Below are 22263 nucleotides of genomic sequence, written 5' to 3' on the forward strand. Positions count from 1 at the left end.
ATTGTTTAGCACTAGCATAAAGAAAATAATAATACTATTAAATATTCACCATCTAATTTTTTGGGGGGCGAACCATGAAATAATTGAAATTTGTTAATTTCATTCATTAAAAATTTGTTTATTTTTAATTTTACTTTAACCATGACTTGCATAGGTTCCCTTGAGAAGTTTGTCATATGGCTGATATAGGTGGAAACAATCTCTGACCCCTTTTCCAGGGAGACTTGGAAATTATCTTCTCAGAACAATATGGTTTGGATATTGATGGCACTTCATCCAGTACTTTAGGATTAATACAAAACTTTCATGGGCATCCATATGATAAAAGAGAAACTGATCTTTGTGTTGATTATCATATTTGTCTTCCTTGTTGGATCTACACACTGGATATATTCACAGGTTCTTAAATATATTCACAGTGGAGGTGACTTAGGAGTTTTCTGATATTCCTGTTCATAGATGTCAGTGCTACGGTCATGCCGAGATGTGTGACACCACAAGCCAGCCCTATCGATGCCTCTGCTCTCTGGAAAGCTTCACCCAAGGACTTCATGTGAGTTCTCTGTTTGATGCACGGACATCTCAAAACAAAACAAAAACAAAACACAACCAAAACAAAACAAAAAAAATGTAGAGAGTGGTGAAAATAATTTATTTTAAACTTAATTTTGGTCTATTTTCTGAATGTCAATAAAAATAAATTGACATGAGTCTGAAATGTCAATTACTTTAGGAACTTTTTGGTAGAGAAAAAGAAAACTCATCAAAAGGATTTAAATATTATTTTTTAAAATAAACTCTATCGGAAAAATAACAACTAAGATTAAACCTTACTTTTCTGTCTTTGTTGTATCAGTATTGTCATGTTTTATAAAACACGTTTTAAGGTGTCTAGATAGCATCGCACTAGAATTAAGGGTCTGAGTTCTGCATCTAAAAGGTATTTATACAAAGGTGTCTGTGCAATATAAACATCTTTTGATGCAAAGACATTTTTATGTATTTGTTTCAGTCAAGTTGAACTCATTGCTATCAGCAGTTGTTTTTTTTTTTTTTTTTTTTTTTTTAATTTACTTCTAGGAGAGAGAGAGAGACAGCATGAGCAGGGGAGGGTCAGAGAGAGAGGGAGTCACAGACTGAAACAGGCTCCAGGCTCTGAGCTGGCAGTCAGCACAGAGCCCGACGAGGGGCTCGAACCAACGAACCGCGAGATCATGACCCAAGCGAAAGTCGGACGCCCAACCGACTAAGCCACCCAGGCGCCCCTGATATCAGCAGTTTTAAGTAATTAATTTGAATATCTATAGTAAAGGGACTCAGAAATTATGTTACTTTAGGTTGTCTATGATGGTCCAGGGAAGTTTCATAGTTGAAGCAGATCTTTAGGTATATCTTCAGTAAAATGGGGTAAATGGAAATGAAGTTGAGAGATTTTTGTTAATAGAAATTTCCAGCATCAATAACAGCTGATATGAAAGCAGTACAGCAGCCGAAACAATCATACCAGTGATAAAAAATAAATAGGGCAGAGTCTTCTAAGGAATGTTTAAGGGAATTGGTGTCAATTTGGAAAAAAAAAGTTAAAGCCCTACCTCATGGCATGTATAGAAGTCCAGGCGACTTAAAGCCCTAAATGTAAAAATAATTGCAAATCTATTAAAATAAAGATTAAGATAATGTTTCTAAATCTAAAGCTAGGAACTTTATAACCAAAACAAATACAAAGTTAAAGAAAGAAACATATACAGTATAAGAATTGATTAATTGGATGAACTTGATTGATTCATTCTTTTTCAGCCATAATTTGTTTAATTTTTACTCACTGGACTGATTCTTGACTTTAAACTTAAAGTGACATTTATTATATTTTTTCTAGTGCCTCTTCTTTGATTCTTTAAGATGCATATTTCTCTTTCCTTCTAACCAGTGATTTCTTTTATTAACCTCACAATGTACACTGTCTCATACATTCCTACTCGACTTGTCTTCTAAACTTTGCCTTGTACATGTGTTTAGTCACTTTACTTCTCTCTATCTTTTGTTTTAGGATATCATATAACATCTTGTTTTTTATTTTTCTAAAACTTTTTAAACGTTTGTTTATTTTCGAAAGAGAGAGACAGAGACAGAGAGAGACAGAGTGTGAGTGGGCAGAAGGGCAGAAAGAGATGGAGACACAGAATCTGAAGCAGGCTCCAGGCTCTGAGCTGTCAGCACAGAGCCCGAGGCAGGGTTCAAACTAACGAAACACAAGATCATGACCTGAGCTGAAGTCAGATGCCTAACTGACTGAGCCACTCAGGTGCCCCAGAGCCATGTTGTTTTTTTAAAATCCACCTGTCAAGGTTTTGCTAGACTCCTTTTTTGTTTACTGAGATTCTTAATCTGATCTAATTTGGTTCCAAGGACAACATTAGTGCCTATAGTTCAGTGGCAAGAGTACTATCTACAATGTAGACTTCCTCTAGCACATTTAGGATGTAGTCCTGGCCCTGAATTTCAACTCAGTCTTTGATTGGGTTACAGTATTCTTTTTTTCTATGTGCTCCAGCCAAAACTTTCATGTTCTGATTCAGATGTTCCTTTGAACTTATTTTCCAGATCATTGCTTTATATTGCTGATCTGTTAATTTGTACATCAGCCCTCACCACTGGTTGATATTTGCTTCGAAAGAAGGAATCTTTTACATTTTTTGGCTTTCTAACATCCAGAGGCTTTGAATTTGGTTTGATTAGTATATCATGAGAAAAAAAATCTTTTTAAAACTCATTGATTTTAGTATGTTTGATTGTACAGCTTATCATATTGTCCGAGAAAGGAAATTAATTGGATGAACTTGATTGATCAACTCTTTCTACAGCCATAATTGTATGTATAAGTTTTTGCTAGTTTGATTTGTTCTTGATTTTAGAGTTAAAGTGACATTTATTCTAGTTTTCTTAGTGTCTTCTCCATTTGATCTTTTAACTTGGACACATCCCTTTCCTTGTAATCAGTGATTTCTTTTATTAACCTCAGCCCACTTTCCCAAAGTCACCAATAAAACTCTCTGGGTAGAATTTAGTAAGGCACTTTGATCTGAATCTATATAGTATGCAAAGCAAGGACTGGGCAATGCTTTCACATATGTTGTTTTCTGAGCTTCCTTTGCTTTATTTTGACTGGTTAGTTTCCTCCTCAACCCCCACTCCATCTCCTTTTCCTTTTGATACCACATCCCATTTTTCCACCTTTCTCTCTCTCTTTAGTTGCTTACAGTTGAGTAATTGATATTTTATGATTCTTGGAAGATTTCATGCTGCCCTTTAAAAATAGAGCCATTTAATGAATCAAAGCTCATGATTGGTTTCAGAAGTCAAGTTGGGATTTTCAGACTTGGTCTCAGGTGGTGACTGTTGGATTATGAACTAGCAAAATAATTAACTATAATTTAGGTTGAGAGTACATTTTAATGCTTCTTATTTAGACATTTAGTTTCTTTTAGGAACAAATGTAAAAAGTTGACTTTTCTGTTATTTTCTTCCTTGACATATTTTGGTAATTTATGAATTTAGCCATAAATAAAAAAGCAACAGATCATTCAGTTAGCAAAATTTGCCAAATGTAGCTGAAGGGAAAAAGTCAATAGACTGGTAACTTGAATGATTTCTCAGTGCTATATTTTCAACAATGTGTTGAAAATGAGAAATGATTTTATAAAGCATTCATAAGTATGACATTCTCTTTTTGTTATCATTCAAAATATTTTAATACGTGTGGGACTTAGATATCTGAAAAAAATTTGCAAAGATACTTATTCAAATGCTTTTCACATTGTTCTACTTTTCAAAATAATAAGTTTTAATATAAGCCAAACATATCCTATTGGAACCAATGTTCTTTTTAAAGATCTGGACATAATCCAGAAAGAATGTCTTCAATTTCACAGTATTATGCTAACCATTAATAATAGTACTCAATAAACAGGGCTTTTGTGAATTATATTACAGCCATTTGGCAAACAGATGAAAACGTAAGCCTTGAGAACATGCCAATTCTTGGCCATTGGCAGTCCTATAAGAAAGTGTTTTTAGCGGAAGTGAAAACGAATGAAGTCAGGAGAATGGTGAATTCAGAAGCAAGTTTTTATATATAGCCATTCCAGTGGAATTTTATATATAAAGCATTCTTTAATTGTTTATGAAGTTGCTATCACAAACAGGTGGCTCATAGGAGGGAACAGAGTTTAAATAGTTTCTTAATTAATTTCCAACAAGAATTTTCCCTTCTTCTCCTACTCCTCCTCTCTCATCTCTGGCTTCTCTTTTTTTTTTTTTTTTTTTTTAATGTTTATTTATTTCTAGGAGACAGAGAGAGAGAGACAGCGTGAGCAGGGGAGGGTCAGAGAGGGAGTCACAGACTGAAACAGGCTCCAGGCTCTGAGCTGGCAGTCAGCACAGAGCCCGATGCGGGGCTCGAACCCACGAACCGTGAGATCATGACCTAAGCGAAAGTCGGACGCTTAACCAACTAAGCCACCCAGGCACCCCTGGCTTCTCTTAATCAGAAAGTAATCCAACACTATGTCTACGTTTCCACCATGGCAACAATTGTAACTTAGGGCGACAGTAATCCTCTTTGGAGCTGTAGCACTCCTTGGTTTGCACCATATTCTCTCCCGTCCGTAGCCTTATATGTGGGTGATCTCACTTTTATTAATACCTAGCCCTCTTAATAGAGTCAGACTTACACTAGTAACTAGAATACATGTTTAATTATTCTGGGAATAGCAAGACCAACTGATTCATAACTTCATTGCTAAATCCCATTTCTTTTGTCCACTCATAAAATTAAAAGTTAATAAAACATATTTTTTAAAAACCTGAAGAAAAAATATTACCAAAGGCCCTACAGATCCTGAGATAAATTTCAAGCCACACTTATTTTTTCTTAAATATTTCATTGTATTTTGTGATACCTAAAACACCTACCTTAAGGCACTCAATGATTCTCCTCTGTGCTACTGCATAGGAACTCTAACAGATTTTGGTATTGTATTGGCAGTGTAAGGTTTTGACTTTAATGTATGGTTGCTTACCATAAATGATAATTGTGTATTTCATTAATAGAGAATAATTTCAGAATATTTGTAACATTTCTTCTCTAGAAATGACTGAAACAATAAATAATTTAGTGGTTCCATTTAAGGATTAATCCAGAGAAAAAGAAATCTCAAAAGACTATATTCCATTCAGTAACTTTCAAGCAGAGTTGAATGTTTCAAAGCAGAAATCGGGATTACACTGCATTTAACCCTGCATGAATCACTTGATAAGAAACACATATATGCTTTTTAAATAATAATTTTTGGATAACTGATAATCACTGTTACTTGTACATGTATTTTAAAATTTAAGTGAATTTTTTATTTTAAGATAATTGTGAATTCATGTACAATTGTAATAAATAATAAATAGATTTCTTATATCCTTCACTCAATTTGAACCAATATACTGTCTTGCAAAACTCGTGACTTTTCCTTTTAAGCAACTTACCTGAAGTATGATTTGCATACCATGAAATGTACCAATTTAAAAATGTATAGATTGATTGAGTTTTAGCAACTCTTGTGTGATCACTACCATATTCAAGATATAGAATGTTTTTCTCTCTAAACATTCTTTTGTGCTCCCTACAGTACATGCCTCCTCCCTAAACTCAGTCCCAGGAAACTGACAACCTGCCTTCTGTCACTATAGATTACCTTTGCCTGTTCTAAAATTTCATATCATGGAGTTATTCAAACATGTATTCTTTTGGTGCGTAGGTTTCTGATTCCACTCCCTACCTCCCTTGCCTTTATTATTTTTTAAATAATTTCCTAACTACTTGCTATTAGCTTTATTGCAGTACTATATCTCTGGTCCATCTGTTGCTCAAGAAGTGTGTGTCAAGTTCTTAGATGCAGAATACAACCTAGGAACTGTGAACAGTGTATGTCAACTAACAAGGTTACATAGTTACAATACATCCATTACTCCTCTTTACTTGTTCTAAAAATTCAAGTGTTGATAAATTATAGGTTTAAGAAATATGTTACCAGTTGCAACTTGCGTCCTAATGATTTTTCATTTTCTTTTAATAGTTATGTTCATTTTTCAGGGACTCTTGGCTAAGAGTGATGTAATAATCAGTGCCTCCGCCAAGCACTGACACTTTGTTGGCTACTTAGCTATTCTTTCATCATTCTGTGACATCATTACCTGCAAGGGTGGCCAAGTGTTCACAGAGCAATTTATTAGTAACCATGAATACTTCTCTTATTCTTTGGCTCTGATTTGTGACCCTTTTATAGTATTAATCATGGCTTTTATGAATTAACTACAATCTAGCTATCAGTATGCATTTTTGTTAGTATTATAAATAGCAGAGCCAGCTTAAAACATTTTGTATAATAGGCCTTCCTACCATTCAATAATTTGAATGGTGCCAACATCACACTCTACAATGCTTATTATGTAAATGAATATTTCCTGTTATTTTAGAAAGTGTGTTCCTTTAGAGCACACAAATCCAAAAGTATGAGTCATCATAACTAGCTTGAGTCATATTTTTATTACACATCAAGCTTTCCCAGTAATGTCTTCTGTTTGGTCATGCTAAGATTTTATTCTAAATGTATTTCATTGTATACTCTATCTTATAAATACTAATGAATTAATTTTTAAAGTAACTAGCATTCAGACAGTTTATACTACAGAATCTATATTAGATGCATATTTAGTAAATCAAGGTCTAGAATTTCATTTCCTCTCTGGCACATGGTGATATTATTGATCTTTGAAAAACTCTTGCACTAGTTATTCCACGTTCATAGACAGGAAGACTCAGTATTGTCAACATGTCTGTTCTTCCTACCTTTATCTATAGATTCAAAGTAATCCCAGTCAGAACCTCAGAAAGTCATTTTATGGATATCAACAAACTATTTCTAAAGTTTATGTTAGAGGCACAAGACACAGAATAGCCAAGACAATATTGAAAGACAAGAACAAAGTCAGAGGTATCATTAAAATTATAGTAATTAAAACAGTGTATACAATGAAATACTACATGGCAAAGTGAAAGAATGAAACCTGGCCATTTGTAGCAACATGGATGGAACTAGAGGGTGTTACGCTGAGCGAAATAAGGCAGAGAAGGACAGATACTGTATGTTTGCACATATAGGTGGATTAGGAGGAAGTTAACAGAGGACAATGTGGGAGAAGAAGATGAAAAATAGTTGGGGAGAGAGAGGGAGACAAACCATGAGAGATTCTTGAATACTGACAACAAACTGAGGGCTGATGGGGGTGGGAGACAGGGGAAGGAGGGTGATGGGCATAGAGGAGGGCACTTGTTGAGATGAACACCCAGTGTTATATGTAAACCAACTTGACAATAAAAAAAAAAAAAACAATGTGGCCCTGGCAAAAATAATTAGATCAGTGGGATGGAATAGAAATACAACCTTATAAATATAGTAAACATTAATGTAAACTGTGGACTGTGGATGATAATGATGTGCCAATTTACATTTATAAGCTTATGACATATACAACTCTGGTGCCAGATGTTGAAAATTGAGGATTCTGTGAATAGGCTAGGGTGGGAGGTATATGGGAACTCTATCAGTCTCTCAATTTTTTTTTCAACTCAAAAATGCTCTGAATATTATAGTCTATTGAAAAAGTAGCATTTAAGACAGAAGTGATGATTGCATTTAGGGAGATCACAGGTCCTTGAATTATTCTTGAAGACAGTGGAATACTTCATATTTAAAATTAAGCAAGATTTTTATTTAAGAATAACACAGCAAAAGAGAAGAAATATAGTATGTAACTTCCCAAACTATAGAGAATAAAAAGGAAACAACTTTCTTATTCTGACATAAGGCAAAAAAGAAGAGGGAAATAAGTAAGATATGTAGAATGTATAGATTCCAAATGTAGCAATAATCATAACAAATGTTAATGTGTTAAACTTAGATTTAAGAATTGTCACACACAGTAAAATAAAGTATACACTGTTGTCTGAGCAGAGCCTGCAGTAACGTGAGGGAGTACCTCAGGCACAAATTTTAAGAAGGCACCAGTGAACTTATTAATCAAGATAAATAATATTTTAATGGAATGCTTAATAAAGCCAAAGTAAACACTAAAATCTATGAGGAACAGTATATAAACATTTTAAGTAAAAATAAGCTGCTGTCTGTTTTATAACTCTGAGTTCCGTAGCAATGAGAGCTGCTGTTCCAGTCAGCCACCGTTTCTGCCTATCAGTTCTGTAAGGCTGTCTTGTGTCTGCCTTATATAAAGGTTGACAATGATTTAGAAACAGATTAGGCAAGATGAAGGCTTATATATAGCTATGCTTTTTGATTACAGAGTGTTTATTGACTTTTTCTACTTGGTTCCTAATATGGAAGGATATTTTATAAATGTATATAGGGATGTGTATTTTTCTTTTGTTCTCAAGCTCCAACAAGGCTCAGCACAGCCCTCATGTTGAGATGGTGAGACATATACCTAAAACATAAGCACATATAAAGTTTAAAAATTTAAAAGCTAGCTTAAGCTATACAATATTAGGTAAGATAGACTTTCTTTTTCAACTTTTTAACATTTATTTATTGCTGAGACACAAAGCATGAGCAGGGAAGGGACAGAGAGAGAGGGAGACAGTATCTGAAGCAAACTCTAGGCTCTGAGCTGTTAGCACAAAACCTGATGCGGGGCTTAAACCTGTGAACTTCGAGGTCATGACCTGAGGTGAGGTTGGATGCTTAACTGACTGAGCCACTCAGGCGCCCTGGTAAAATAGACTTTAAGTAAAAACTTTTTTTAGAGATAAGGTACTTTACCACATAATGGTAAATGATAGAATTCTAAACTTCTATGCATCTTGTAGCATAGATTTGAAAGCATAAAGCAAAATTTGACAGAACTGGAGAGAAAAATTGACAAATCCAACAAAGAAGACTTTAATACATCTCATTTAAGTAATTAATCAGGCAGTCAAAAAATTAAAATCCTTAATAATTGAGAATGGAATGAATTTGAAGCTTGAACTAATAGAATAGAAAACAGGTATTCAACAATGAAAAAATACATGTTCCTGTCAGAATCACATGGAAAATATATGAGCATTGATCACGTACTAATCAATAATGATAGTTGCAACAAATCATAAAAAATTTGTAATCACAACACACTGTAAGCAGTAAGTAAATAGTTCTGTGTAAATGAATGTATATAGTCATTTCACTATTATCCAAAGTATAGTCAAGAAAAGTAGAAATAGATGGGAAAAAAAACCTTTAAATAAAATTATGAGCCTTTTATTAATCCAGAACAATTTTATTGAGTACTCCTTTGGATGCGGTGGTTTTACATTTCTTGAAGAACTTATATACTCTTGAAGAATTTATATACGCTTAGGAATTGGTGGTAGGGGTGGGGGAAACAAAATAAGTAAAATAAGCAAGTTAAATACATTGTATTCTAGGGCTTTAATTTATTTTGAACTGTGTCAGTAAAATGTGGAGGCAGGGATGCAAGACCAAACAAAGAGATTACAAAAAGAAAATTTATGATCATTCTCCCATGTAAACAAAGCCAAAACTTTTTAAATGATGAATCAAATATACAGTAATATATGGCAGCCAAATTGGGTTTCTCCCAGGAATGCAAGTGAAATTTAATATTAATAAAACTAATGTAATTCACCACATTAATTTAAGGAAGCAAAAACATTACTTCAATAGACTTGGAAAAAAAGCAATTAATAAAATTTAACACCTATCTAGATAAGTGCTTTAAGAACTCTTAACCTGATAGAGAACAACTACATTTTTCTAATAGTAACAGTGCTTATAAATGTAAAGCCATTGAAGCAGTCCCTTGAAAATCAGGAATAAGACAAAGACATCTATTATTCCACACTTTACTGGAGGATCTAGCCAGCTCAATATGATAAGAAAAAAAAAAACACTTAAAAGAAATGAGCTGCCAATATCTGAAGATAAGATAATTGAGCCAGAGGGGCGCCTGGGTGGTTTAGTTGGTTAAGCAACCGACTTCAGCTCAGGTCATGATCTCATGGTTTGTGGGTTTGAGCCCCACATCGGGCTCTGTGCTGACGGCTCAGAGCCTGTTTCAGATTCTGTGTCTCCCTCTCTCTCTGCCCCCTCCCCACTCATTCTGTGTCTCTCAAAACTCAATAAATGCTAAAAAAAAAAATTAAGAGAAAAAATAATTGAGCCAGAAAATGCAAAAAATTCCACAAATTATTAAATATTAAAGAGAATGCAGTAAAGAGGCTAGATACAGGATAGGAACATGAAAATAATTGTTTTTATATACCAAATAATAAAAAATAAACAGTTGAAAAATAATTTATCCACAGAAAATATAGCATGTCTTTACAACTTCTGAATACAAGAAACAAAAACAATAAAGGAAGAAACTAACAAATGTGGCTACATTATCATTAGAAACTTTTAATCACCAAAAGCTACTATTTTAAAAAAAAAAAAGAAAAAGAGAAGCTACATTTAGCATATTATATTAGCAACATAACACATAGAACAGATGAAAGGGAATTTTTAAATCAAACCAGTTAAGAAACAGACCAAGAAAATTGAACCGAGTAATTTGCATACGCAGCTAGAGTAGCAACTCAAAAGGCCAATATACATATGGAAACAGCTGCAATTTTACTAGTTATCAGTAAAGTAATCATAACTATGAGATAACATTTTATATTCATGAGGTTGGCAAAGATTCAAAAAACTCTGAAAATTTCATTGGCTGGCAAAGGTGTAGATTGCTGGGGAATTCATTCAATGATGGGAATGTGTCACTCATGTGGGAAAACAATTTGCAAATGTTTAAATGGATACTTACAACAGTTCAATTTATATAAATGAATATAGCTATTACATCAACATGACTAGACTCTCAATTGAATACAAAAAGCTTATAGAATACATATACAATATACCATTTATGTGATATTTAAAAATATGCAAAACAATACTGTTTCCCCCACCCCTACCCCCGGTTCCTAAGAGTATATAAATTTGTATAGATTAATGGACGTTACTAAGTTCAAGTGTTTCTGGTGGAGTGGAATGTATATTGCACTGTTTTGTTTTTTAACTCAGGTAGTGAATAAAAGAGCACACTTGTTTGCTTTTTATTATTTACAAATTTTGCAGTCCTGAATACTTTAATATAATTGTCCTAAGATAATAAGATTTATTAATCTCTCAGGAACATATCACCTATGTTAAGTATTCATACTACTGCTAAAAACAGTGGAGGTGACTCTAGCATGGAATAACTGTTACAAAATTCATGATTATTGTGTATCTTTATAGTTCTAATGTGATGATTGATCATTTGCTATCTTCATCCAACAAATATTTATGAAGTGCCTTCTATGTGTAGAGCATTATGCTACAGTAGCACCATAACATTTTGATTAAAGATGCAAGTATTTGAAAATCTTGAAGGAATTTCATTTGTGAAAATTAAAAAAGATTTCCTGGCAGACACTAATTACTGTAATAAATAGAGATGACTTTAGTGCAAACAAATTATTCAGACTGACAATTTATAATTAACAGATAATATAAATCCCATGACATTTTAAATCTTAAAAGAAAGAATTTAGATGTTGCTATACTAATGAAAAGATTTTGAATATTTACAAATCTAGTATTCAAGTCTAAGATGAAATAAAATTTCCAATATAAAAATCGCTTTCTTTCCAAATAGTAACTCAGGTACATTTTGGTGTCCACTCACTAAGTGTAGAGAAACGCTAAAAACTAAAAGACATAATATATTTTGCTGCTTAAAATATGTATCTGTATTTTGAAGAAGTACATGTAAAGAACATTTTAATATGATGAATCCATTTTCTCTTCATTGACTTCCTTTATAAAATAGCGCAGATTATTCTATACAAATGTGTTCTCTATTCCAGGCCACATTTTCTGGAATATTAGTAGAGGTAAATTACTATGGTTGCTATAAAAATATAATTGCCTTGGCTTGGCCACAACCTACAAACTTGAAGAAGCCTCAAAGTCCTCCTTCTGGACTCTTGCGAAAACCTTGTATATCTCATATATCTCTTTTCTATTTAGTGCCCTGAACAAGTCCCACAGTTAAAGAGAAAGAGGCAATAAAGAAGGGCAGGCAGGCCAGAGAAGAAATCAAATATGAAACAATGGGCAGTATTCAAAATCAATATGACTCCCATGCTTGTCATGCAAACGGATCTCATTCAACAACTAGATTTTGTTAGATGGTTTGCACTCCCAAGCCAGAGTAGAAGTTTCCTTCTGACAAGTATATAAACTATAAGTTATGTTTTTATATAGACTGTGTAGAAATGAAGCCATTGTCCAAATAATTCTATCTACAGTCTCTATTTTTGCAAATGTGGATTTTGTTTCACATGTTACCAAAATTTGTTTTATTGGATGATTTTCCAATCTTCCATTGTACCTTACTGATAAAGTACAGACAAGACATTTCATAAATTAGAAATTTTCTAAAAGTAGACAATGCATATTAATGGTTGATTTGTTAGGCTATGTATTTTAGGTGTTCATGATTATTGTATTATCCCAAAGGTCTCATTAGTATTATCCAGTAGTATTAGTAGTTAATTTATGCTGTTACTTTCAGCACCTAGCGAGCAGCTAAGTACATATTTTCTGTGGACAATTTAATTACATGAGAATTTCTAACTAGGAGAAAGATAATTACTGAAGAAAGAATTGAAAGATAAATACGTGAATATTTCAGCCTTCTCAATGGCAAGGCATAGTAATTGTTTAGGTTTGCTAATTGAGATTACATAATAATCTATACGTAAAAATCTGCAGGAAAATACTGCATTTACCTTTAAACCTTTAATGTTACTATTTAAATAAATACTAGACACATTAAGGTATAGTCCTGTAACATGTCATAAATGTAAACAGTCTGTTAGGTCATTCATTCATGCATTCCTCAAACATATGCTGATAGCCTACTATGTGCAAAGCACTGAGTCACTTTCTATCTAGATTCTCCCTGTAGTTGGATGTTTCATCTGTGTCTTCATCCCCCACTCCACCCAATCTATCATGGACACGAAGTTATCATGTTTGTCTAATCATACCTCTGTGATTGGAGTACTAGAACTACAAAGGGAAACTTCTATTGAAACGAGCAGTTATGTGATTACTGAGGTATTTAACTTTATAAAGCTGATTTCTCTAGTAGACATAAATTATACTGAAACAATATCATTTGAATTACAATTGAACTGCTACATCCAAAGAAAAAAGGAAGCTGTGAATAGAGCCAAAGAACAATTATTATTATTAGAGATTTAGGCTCTTAAAATTTCTAACATGCTGATCTGATGAGAAAGGAGCAATTTATAGACTTTCAGAAGATCTCTAATTCATTTAGGCCATTTGGGAGTAGTTGAACAAATTGCCTCTTTTAGCTCAGTTAGTAGTACCATACTGACTTCTAAAAAGTGAGTATTTTATAATCACTCACTTTGGAACAGAATGCCTCCCTCGCCTTCCCACACAGGCAGGGGCTGCTTACATACCTCTGAATTTTCCAGCCAGTGAGGAGGGACTCCAACTTTGGGTTTTCGGGGCTCTGCCTTCCAGTTTAGACTCTGAGCAGAGGGGAGTGAGTATGAATAGCTAGCCACAGTGGATCCACTCAACACCTTTCTCCCTGAGATCATTTCCTGTCCCTGGAGCCAGCATAGCATGGTGATTAGGAGTGAGAGCTCTAATGGAGAATGAAGGAGAATATGATATATATACTGTATGTATGTGTGTGTGTATATGTGTATGTATATATGTGTGTGTGTATGTATACATATACCTATGTGTATACTTCTATATATAATATTTATACATTTTATATATATGTAAATTGAGTGCTTCCTATGTGTGAAGGCTTCTAGACACTGGGAATATTGTAATGAACAGAACACAGCAAGCATTGCTATCCTCACAAATTTTTACATTCTAATTTATACTAATTGTCATCCCAGGGGGTGACATTAGAAAATTATTGTTTCTTTCCTATTCTTCAGTTTTCTCATCTGTAAAATGGAGGTAATAGCAACTCTTGCTTCATAGGTTATTAGAAAGAAAGTTAGCTAATAAATACAAAGCAGTTAGGACTGATGCCATAACATATTGGCTATTCCTACTGCATGAAAAGCATTGTTTAGATAAAGATGTTTGTCGGCATTTTTCTGTTGAAAGCAGAAAAGGAAACAATTTTCTTTCACTTTTTTTTTTGTTGTTTTCACTAAAACGAGGAAAGAAGGAAGTGAATTCACTAATAGAAATGAGCACATGTTGCATCATCCATTCATTGGTCTATTCATTCATTCATGCATTCTTTCCCTTAATAAATATTAATTGAGCAATTATGTTTCAGGCATTATGCTGTAATTGATTAGATCAAGAAGAAGCTTATAGTCTACTAAGGACAACAGACAAGTGAATGGAATATTAAAATAGTTCATGATAATTACAGTGATTTAAAAAGTATAGACAACAAGCTATTTTCCCTATTAATGCTTAATAAAATAAGGCAGCACTTATAGTTGTCCTTTGTGCCTCTAAATTTTAACCTGTATGGCACATCCCAGGCTTAAGGAAAAATAAAGGATTATTTCATTGTTTACCGTTACTTGGGAATTAACTACTTCTTACAGATTTTCCAGTTATGACTTTATTTTAATTAATTTTTTAAAGTTTTTTACTTAAATAACCTCTAGCTCCAACATGGGGGTCGAACTCATGATCTCGAAATCAAGACTTGCAAGCTCTTCTGAGTGAGCCAGCCAGGTGCCCCTCCTCATGTGACTTCTCATTTATATGTAGTTAAGAAACAAAGCAGGTGAACATAGGGGAAGGGAAGGAAAAAAGAGATAAAAACAGAGAGGGAGGCAAACCACAAGAGACTGTTAAATACAGAGAACAAACTGAGGGTTGTTGAAGGGGTGGTGGGTGGAGGTAGGACTACATGGGTGATGGACAGTAAGGGGGGCACTTGTTGGGATGAGCACTGGTTATATATTAGTGATAAATTACTAAATTCTACTCATGAAACCATTACTACACTATATGTTAACTAACTGGGATTTAAATTAAAACAATAAACAAAATGTAAAAACAATAAATTAAAAAAATTGCAATACAGTTGAGTTTTTATATTGAAAAACTAAAATGAACATTTAAGAAATCATTTAATCCATTTTTTGAAATAATTCAAAAATTTTTAATAGTTTATTTACTTTTGAGACAGAGACAGAGCATGAGTGGGGGAGGGGCAGAGAGAGAGAGGGAAACAGAATCTGATACAGGCTCTAGGTTCTCAGCTGTCAGCACAGAACCTGATGTGTGGCTCGAACCCACAAACCACAAGATCATGAACTGAGCCAAAGTCGGACACTTAACCAACTGAGCTACCCAGGCACCCCATTTTTTGAAATAATTCAAAAGTAGGTTCTCTGTTTTCTTAATCTGTGAATGTTAAAAACATTTTGATGACTCATGGTCATTTTTCTGAACTTGAGTTTTCAAAGGGCATTGAGTCTGTTAGGTCTTTCGAGCTCTTCTATGGGCAATTTTCGGAAGATCAGCCCCACCCTGATCCTTCCTAGGGACTTTATGTATCTTTGGCTAAGAAGACATTTTCTTCTTCCTTCAAAGATACATAATGGTCATTAAAAATTGTTGCATAAGTGACTGAATATATGAGGTGCTGCTAAAGTTTCACTGCTTTAAATTTCCCTGTATGCAGTTCATATTTTTCTGAAATTTTAAAGTATTCAAAATTAATGGATCAGAATTGAGACTGCCGATGGGAGGAAGTTGGCAAAATGCTTTTGGACCAGTGGATACCTTTGTAACACTGTCTTTGCTAGTCTGTAATGGTAACAAGAGAATAGTATTACAGTGTAATGATCCCAAAGAGAGAAATACCATTGTGTATTGTTCGAATGTAATACAGTAATATAGAATTTCATTATTGTCTTCCAGATTCACTGATTGTTCTGTGACTATCCTACCTGAATATGTCAAACTGTTTGATTATAACTTCATGAAGTTGATTAGTAGCCTGTAAGAAGCCATCAAAATGAAAGCATTTAAATGAATCAGTGATAAAGGTCTTCAACCCTGATAAAGCCATTGTCTAATTTTATAACTTGAGCACCCACGGACATATCAGGGGGAATCCAGTTGTTATAGAAGAAACACACCATTGAAAGTGACAAATGATTAATTGGAGATTGGAAAAACATTAAGTAGAAAACCATCTAGTTCAGAAACTGCATAAAATGTACACAGATGTTTCTAAATTTTAAATAAAACATTAAACATTGTTGATAGAAAAGATAGAAGAAAATTATGAGGGTTCAAAAATTTACTTATAATGCTCATAATTTACTCAAAAATTACTTCTATTTCTTCTATTTTGCCATGGTTCTCAGGCTTATCTGGAAGGAGTTGTAGAGACACAATTATGAAATCATAAATTTACATTCTATGAAATTTTATAATCAAAAGATAGACTACAAAGTATTTCTTGTCTTTTATCTGTCTTGTAAAACACACGAAATGACAGTAACACAGCATCATCCTTAAGATCAAAGGCCAATATATCAGTGTGTCATTTAGTTCTGTATCTTTTAAATCAGATTTTACAACAGAAATTTTGACTGTTATCTCTCAAAATCCTCATTAATCTCATTGTTTGGTAACATTTATATCTTTAAAAAATTCATACTCTGTTGGTAATTTATAAACTCAGCTTACATCGACTTGAAAACATAATCATTTTCTCGTAGTATCTTACTGATCTGTGTATAATTTAAAACTGGAACATTTTAATTTTCTTAGCTTTTCTTAGTGAAGTGTTACATGCAAATTATGTGTAATTTTCTTGTAAGTATCCAGGAAGTTGCATTTTATTTTCCCCTCATTTTTTTAATTCATTAGTAATAAATGCGTCATGTGGTAAAAATAAACTTTTACCTTATGAAAAGTAAAAGCCATCTATAACTCTACCATCCATAGATAACCTGACCAAAGGCTCTTACTTTGTATCCTTTCATATCTATTATTATTATTGTAAGTCTGTATTATTCATCTCGATCTTCTTAAACTTGTAGCTCAATATCCATGTCTGTACAGATTAATCCACCTCTATCTAGTAAATAGCATTATACTCTTCATGTTATCCTTAACATCATTTTTGAATTTGAACCATATTATGAATACTTTTCTACATTTATATTCATAATTTTGTAAGTTTCACATTTTAATTTATATTAAATACTATATTGTATAGAACCCCGAGTACATAGAAAAATGTCTGATATAGACCCAACAAAAAATGAGTAATAGACTTTTGCTTATATTTCATACTAATTTGGACCAGGTGATGTCTGTAACTTTAAGACTTAATTTTCTCAAAATATTCTATGTTATCTAGAGACCAAAAGTCTACAAAACTTTTAATATATCTTGAGAAGACATACAAAGGATATATTTCTGTATTTTATCTCCCTCTTGCTATGAATTTCCATGTCTTGTGAGTATTAATAATTCAAAACTTAACAGTGAAAGCACTGTAAAATAAATACTCATTATATTTCTTTGACAGTGTATGACATTTTCAAACAATTCTCTTTTGGGCATTGTTTCCTTTTCTTCACAATTTAAAAAATCTTTACCAATAATTTTAAAAATGCATTTTTCGGAATTCCCACTGGAATTGTTGGGTTTAATGGAATGTCCTGGCAGGTCTGGATGAACTGCCTTCCTAGGAGTAGTGTCTACAAATTCTTGTTCCCCTGGTACTGTAATATATTAAAAAATAATTCAACTTGAGAGTTGAAAATCATATCTATGCTTGTTTTCTTTAAGTAGAGACAAGATGTTACTATTATTTCTGTAGGGTTTTTTTTTTTTAATTTTTTTTTTTTTTTTTTACTATCTGCAGAGGGGAGTCTAGCCATTTTCAACAGCAGCTACTTGGTAGTACTCAAGCCACTCCATTAGGTCAGTGGCAAATTTCAAACAGTATAAAAGCCGGGACTGTGTCTTTGAAACATTGTTGTAGTATTTAGTGAAGTCTTATCTACAAGCCTTTTTGATAATGGCTTTTTTAGGTTAATGGTAAAGGTAAATTCTTAAATGAGATTTATATTTTAGATCACAGTTGAGAAACAGAAATGTGGTCTTCATAAAAATATCAAAGGAATGATTTTGCTGGATTTACTCCACAAACTCATGTAGGCAACATCCCAAACTCAAACAGCCGGCAGTTGCTTTGTAAAAGACAAACTACAGCTATAATCAGGATGACAGGACCACGGCTTCCGTATCATCAATTCCACCACTTTTATTCAAGAAAGCGTAACTTGAATAATAAAAACACCAACATCGGGTGAGCAAAGTTGTCAGTAGGAAGACTTTCAAATGAAGTAAAAAAAAAAAAAATAGGCTTCTGGCATTGTCTTGAAGCAAAAATTTTGCATTTGGCCAAAGTTTTGTAATAGGGATAGAGTTTTTTGTTTTTTTGTTTTGTTTTTGTTTTTGTTTTTTTAAAAACAACATTGGAAACGAGATTAATTTCATGGCTAATTGACTGGGGAAGAGAACTTAATGAGCTCATTTCTCTCTTCCAAAGCCAGGAACTCAGAAAGTGAGTTTTCGTCTATTCTTCCATTTATCCAGTTAGAATATATCTCCCCTATAGTTAAGCCTACTAGAAGTGATAGGTATATCCTAATGATATCTGATGGCTCCTGGGAAGTAAGTACAGATCGGGCCTCCTCCGCAGTTATAGCTACAGATGATAAAATTAACCAGAAGTAAATTTTGGTCATTAATTGATTGCTGCTCCATTCTTTAGGCATGGAGCCTAAAGGCTCCTAAATTTAGGCATCTCTAAATCAGATCATGCACTAGTACATTTATGATCACAGAGTCCCTTATAATGGTTATAGTTAATATATTGCACAGGGACAGTCTTCTATCCTGCTGCTGTCACTCGAACTTCAGATAAAATGCCTCTGTTGGATTTTTACTCTTTCTCTCTTTTCCTTCTTCCTCCTCCATTTTGTAATTTCCAGAGTTTGAATATGTAATATGTGCCAGGTTTTGTGTTGGGCATTACTTATATATTACCACTTATCCTCAAATTATTTTAAGTCAAAAATAATGCTATCAAGTTGAGTTGTCTTCCTTTTAGAGATGAAGAAACTGAGATTCACAGAGGTAAGTAGATTCAAGGACTTCCTGTCTAATGATATTTTTCATGTTATTTAACCTCTTTAACTTTCAGTTGCTAATCTAATAATAAAGTAGTAGACAGTGTTTACTAAATCTTGTTTACTATTTGACAGACTCTTTGCTAAGCACTTTACAACAATCCTATGAGGTAGGTGTTATTACCTCCATGGCATAAATGACAAAAATAAGGCTTAAAGAGGTAGAATTAATTATGTGTGAGCACAGGGTGAGGAAATCAACAAACAGAAATCAGATGTGAGGTACTTATATGATCCAAAGCCTAAAGGATTCAATGAAATAATCCATGTTAAATGATTAAGAGAGGGCACAGCGTACAGAAAGTCTGCATTTCATCTTACCTTTTACTGTTCATGGCAGCACCAGTAATTGAACTAAAATGTCTGACTTCAAGCTTATGCCTAAGATCTAACATTGAATTCTATATAATTTGATTTGTGAATTGCTGGTGGAAGAAAACTTAGGTCTATTCTCCCATTTTTAATTTTTTTTTTGGCCGGCAATCCATAATTGACAATATTCTTATAGATTGCTACATAGCTTTATTTTTACAAAATGACTATTATATTTGTAAATCGTTTGTTGCAGATCATCCAATAACAGCCAATTTTGAATTCTTTACATAAGCTTACCCTATTTATTAATTATTTCCAATGTGACTCCTTTCTAAATTTTCTTAAGAATGACTATTTTGGATATTAATGTTATTGTTAAATGTGAATTTTCAGTTCTCATCTTAGCAATTTTATATTAAGCTTCTATGCAGATGACACAGGGAGTACAAAAGTCAATAACTTGTAATTCCTGGAAGATACATGTAAGTAAACTGATAATTTCAGTTCAAAGCAATAGGAGTGTGCTCAGGGTATTGAGTGCTGTGGGAGAAGAGAAAAGGGTCAGATATCTCAGTGCCAAGGGTGAGAAAAAAGAATCTTGATCACTCCCAAAAGAATATAATGTAGGTTTTCAAAAACTGACCAAAATGTAAGAGTGAATTCTTTACCAGTTATTGGAATGCAGCATTACCTGATGGGAAAATGGTGATTTTCCATTCTCATTTTCGTCTCTCTTTTGTTTTTCTTTTCCTTGGCTAAGTAGCAAAACTGTGTGCTTTCGTGCTAAAAATTTCAGAATACCGTAGAACAGCAACACATTAGACAATTAAATTTTTATATATGTTTTTCTTTCCAACTTTAAAAATATTAAGGGAGGAAATTGTTCAACTATGAACAAGTGGAGGAAAAAAATACTGGCCAAAAAAAATGCTTTTGACTAGTTTGTCCCAGTAATGATTCTGAAATGTGTCAAACTATTCTAATATTTTAAATGTTTATTGCAGAAAATAGTAAAAGAAAATGACCTTTCTTGTCCAAAATATAAAAATAATTTTCAATAATCTTAATAAATAAAAATTACAAAGGATCATTGTTATGAATAGATAGGAAAGCTTTATGAGATGCTACATGGCTTGACTCTCCTAATTCATAATTTAAATATGTAACTCTGAGAATAACTGGGAACTTTCAGAAGTCACATTAAGTAATTTATAGCCAAAAATGGCAGGAGGATGGGGGTGGCTAAGAAAAATAACTCAGAAATTCTGTTGTGTATGTATATATTATTTTAAATCTTGTATATATTATTTTAAATAAGTCTTAAAATAATTTATTTTAAAATTTAAAACATACTTTATATGCAATATAACTTGACAGCAATAGTAGATTTTAGTGTGTGTGCAAAATATGTATTTTCTGATCACTTAGATATTAAAGTTAAGTTGATAAGCTGAAACACATATTGATTCCCCACTAAAATATTAAGGTTTTATTTATTTTAATGTCTTTATGAAAACATAGAAGAAGTGAATTTATGAATATAAATCTAAAGTCTTAAATAATTTTAACCATGACTTACTATTAATGATGTTGAGTATATTCTAAGAATGTAAGCATAGATTCTAATGAAGTTATTAAAATGAATAACAATTTATCAATACACTAGGTCAAAAAATTAGGAAATTTAACAACAGTGACAATATATTTCTCATTTTCTAATATAAAAAGGTCTTGGTAATTTCAGAATATATATTCTTCTAAGTGATAATTTACCTAATATAAACAGTCATCTTTTAAATGATAATTTACCTGATATAGTCAACATCATTAGAAAGGTTGTAACATTAAAGACATTTCCATTAAATTCAGAAATAATGCAAGTATGTCTACCATCATGACTGTGCCATGTATAATACTTGTTATACTGAAAATTTTGGCCACTAAACTAGAAGTAAAGTAGACGAAAAAAAATGAAATAGAAGTATATATAGAAAATTATGTACTAAATACTCACTATTTGACTAGCAAAAGAAAAGTGTACTTAATATATGATAACATTTTAAAATCAACAGAAAAAATATATGCAAAATACAAATGAACAGTTTCCTCAAAAAAGATTATATCTGATCAAGAATCAGATGAAAAACATTTAGCTTTACTAGTAGCCAAAGGCATACATACCAAAACAGTGGTTAATATTTTTCTTAAAAAAAATGAAGAGATAATCACAGTTTTATTTATTTATTTATTTTTCTTTAGAAATTTTTTTTTTTTACAAATAGTTTATTGTCAAATTAGTTTCTGCATAACACTCAGTGCTCATCCCCAAAGTGCCCTCCTCCATGCCCATCCCCCCCTCCCCCCCACATCCATCAGTCCTCAGTTTTTGTCAGCATTCAAGAGTCTCTCATGGTTTGCCTCTCTCCCTTTCCCCCACCATTTCCCCCCTTCTTCTCCCCCTTGTTCCTCCGTCAAGTTCCTCCTAATCCTCCTATACGTGCAAACATATGATATTTGTCCTTCTCTGCCTGACTTAT

General features: G+C 32.9%; 1 protein-coding gene across 1 annotated transcript in view; it reads left to right on the forward strand.

The window, feature by feature from the left end:
- USH2A (usherin) overlaps positions 1-22263 on the forward strand; it is a 231186-nt gene that overhangs the window by 95607 nt on the left and 113316 nt on the right. Inside the window, exon 9 of the mRNA XM_039249900.1 lies at positions 460-553. Within this exon, the coding sequence (XP_039105831.1) occupies positions 460-553 (94 nt within the window). The remainder of the gene's footprint in view (positions 1-459; positions 554-22263) is intronic.

Source organism: Hyaena hyaena, unplaced genomic scaffold, assembly GCF_003009895.1.
Source record: "Hyaena hyaena isolate Hyena2069 unplaced genomic scaffold, ASM300989v1 scaffold_349, whole genome shotgun sequence".
Taxonomy (NCBI): Eukaryota; Metazoa; Chordata; class Mammalia; order Carnivora; family Hyaenidae; genus Hyaena; species Hyaena hyaena.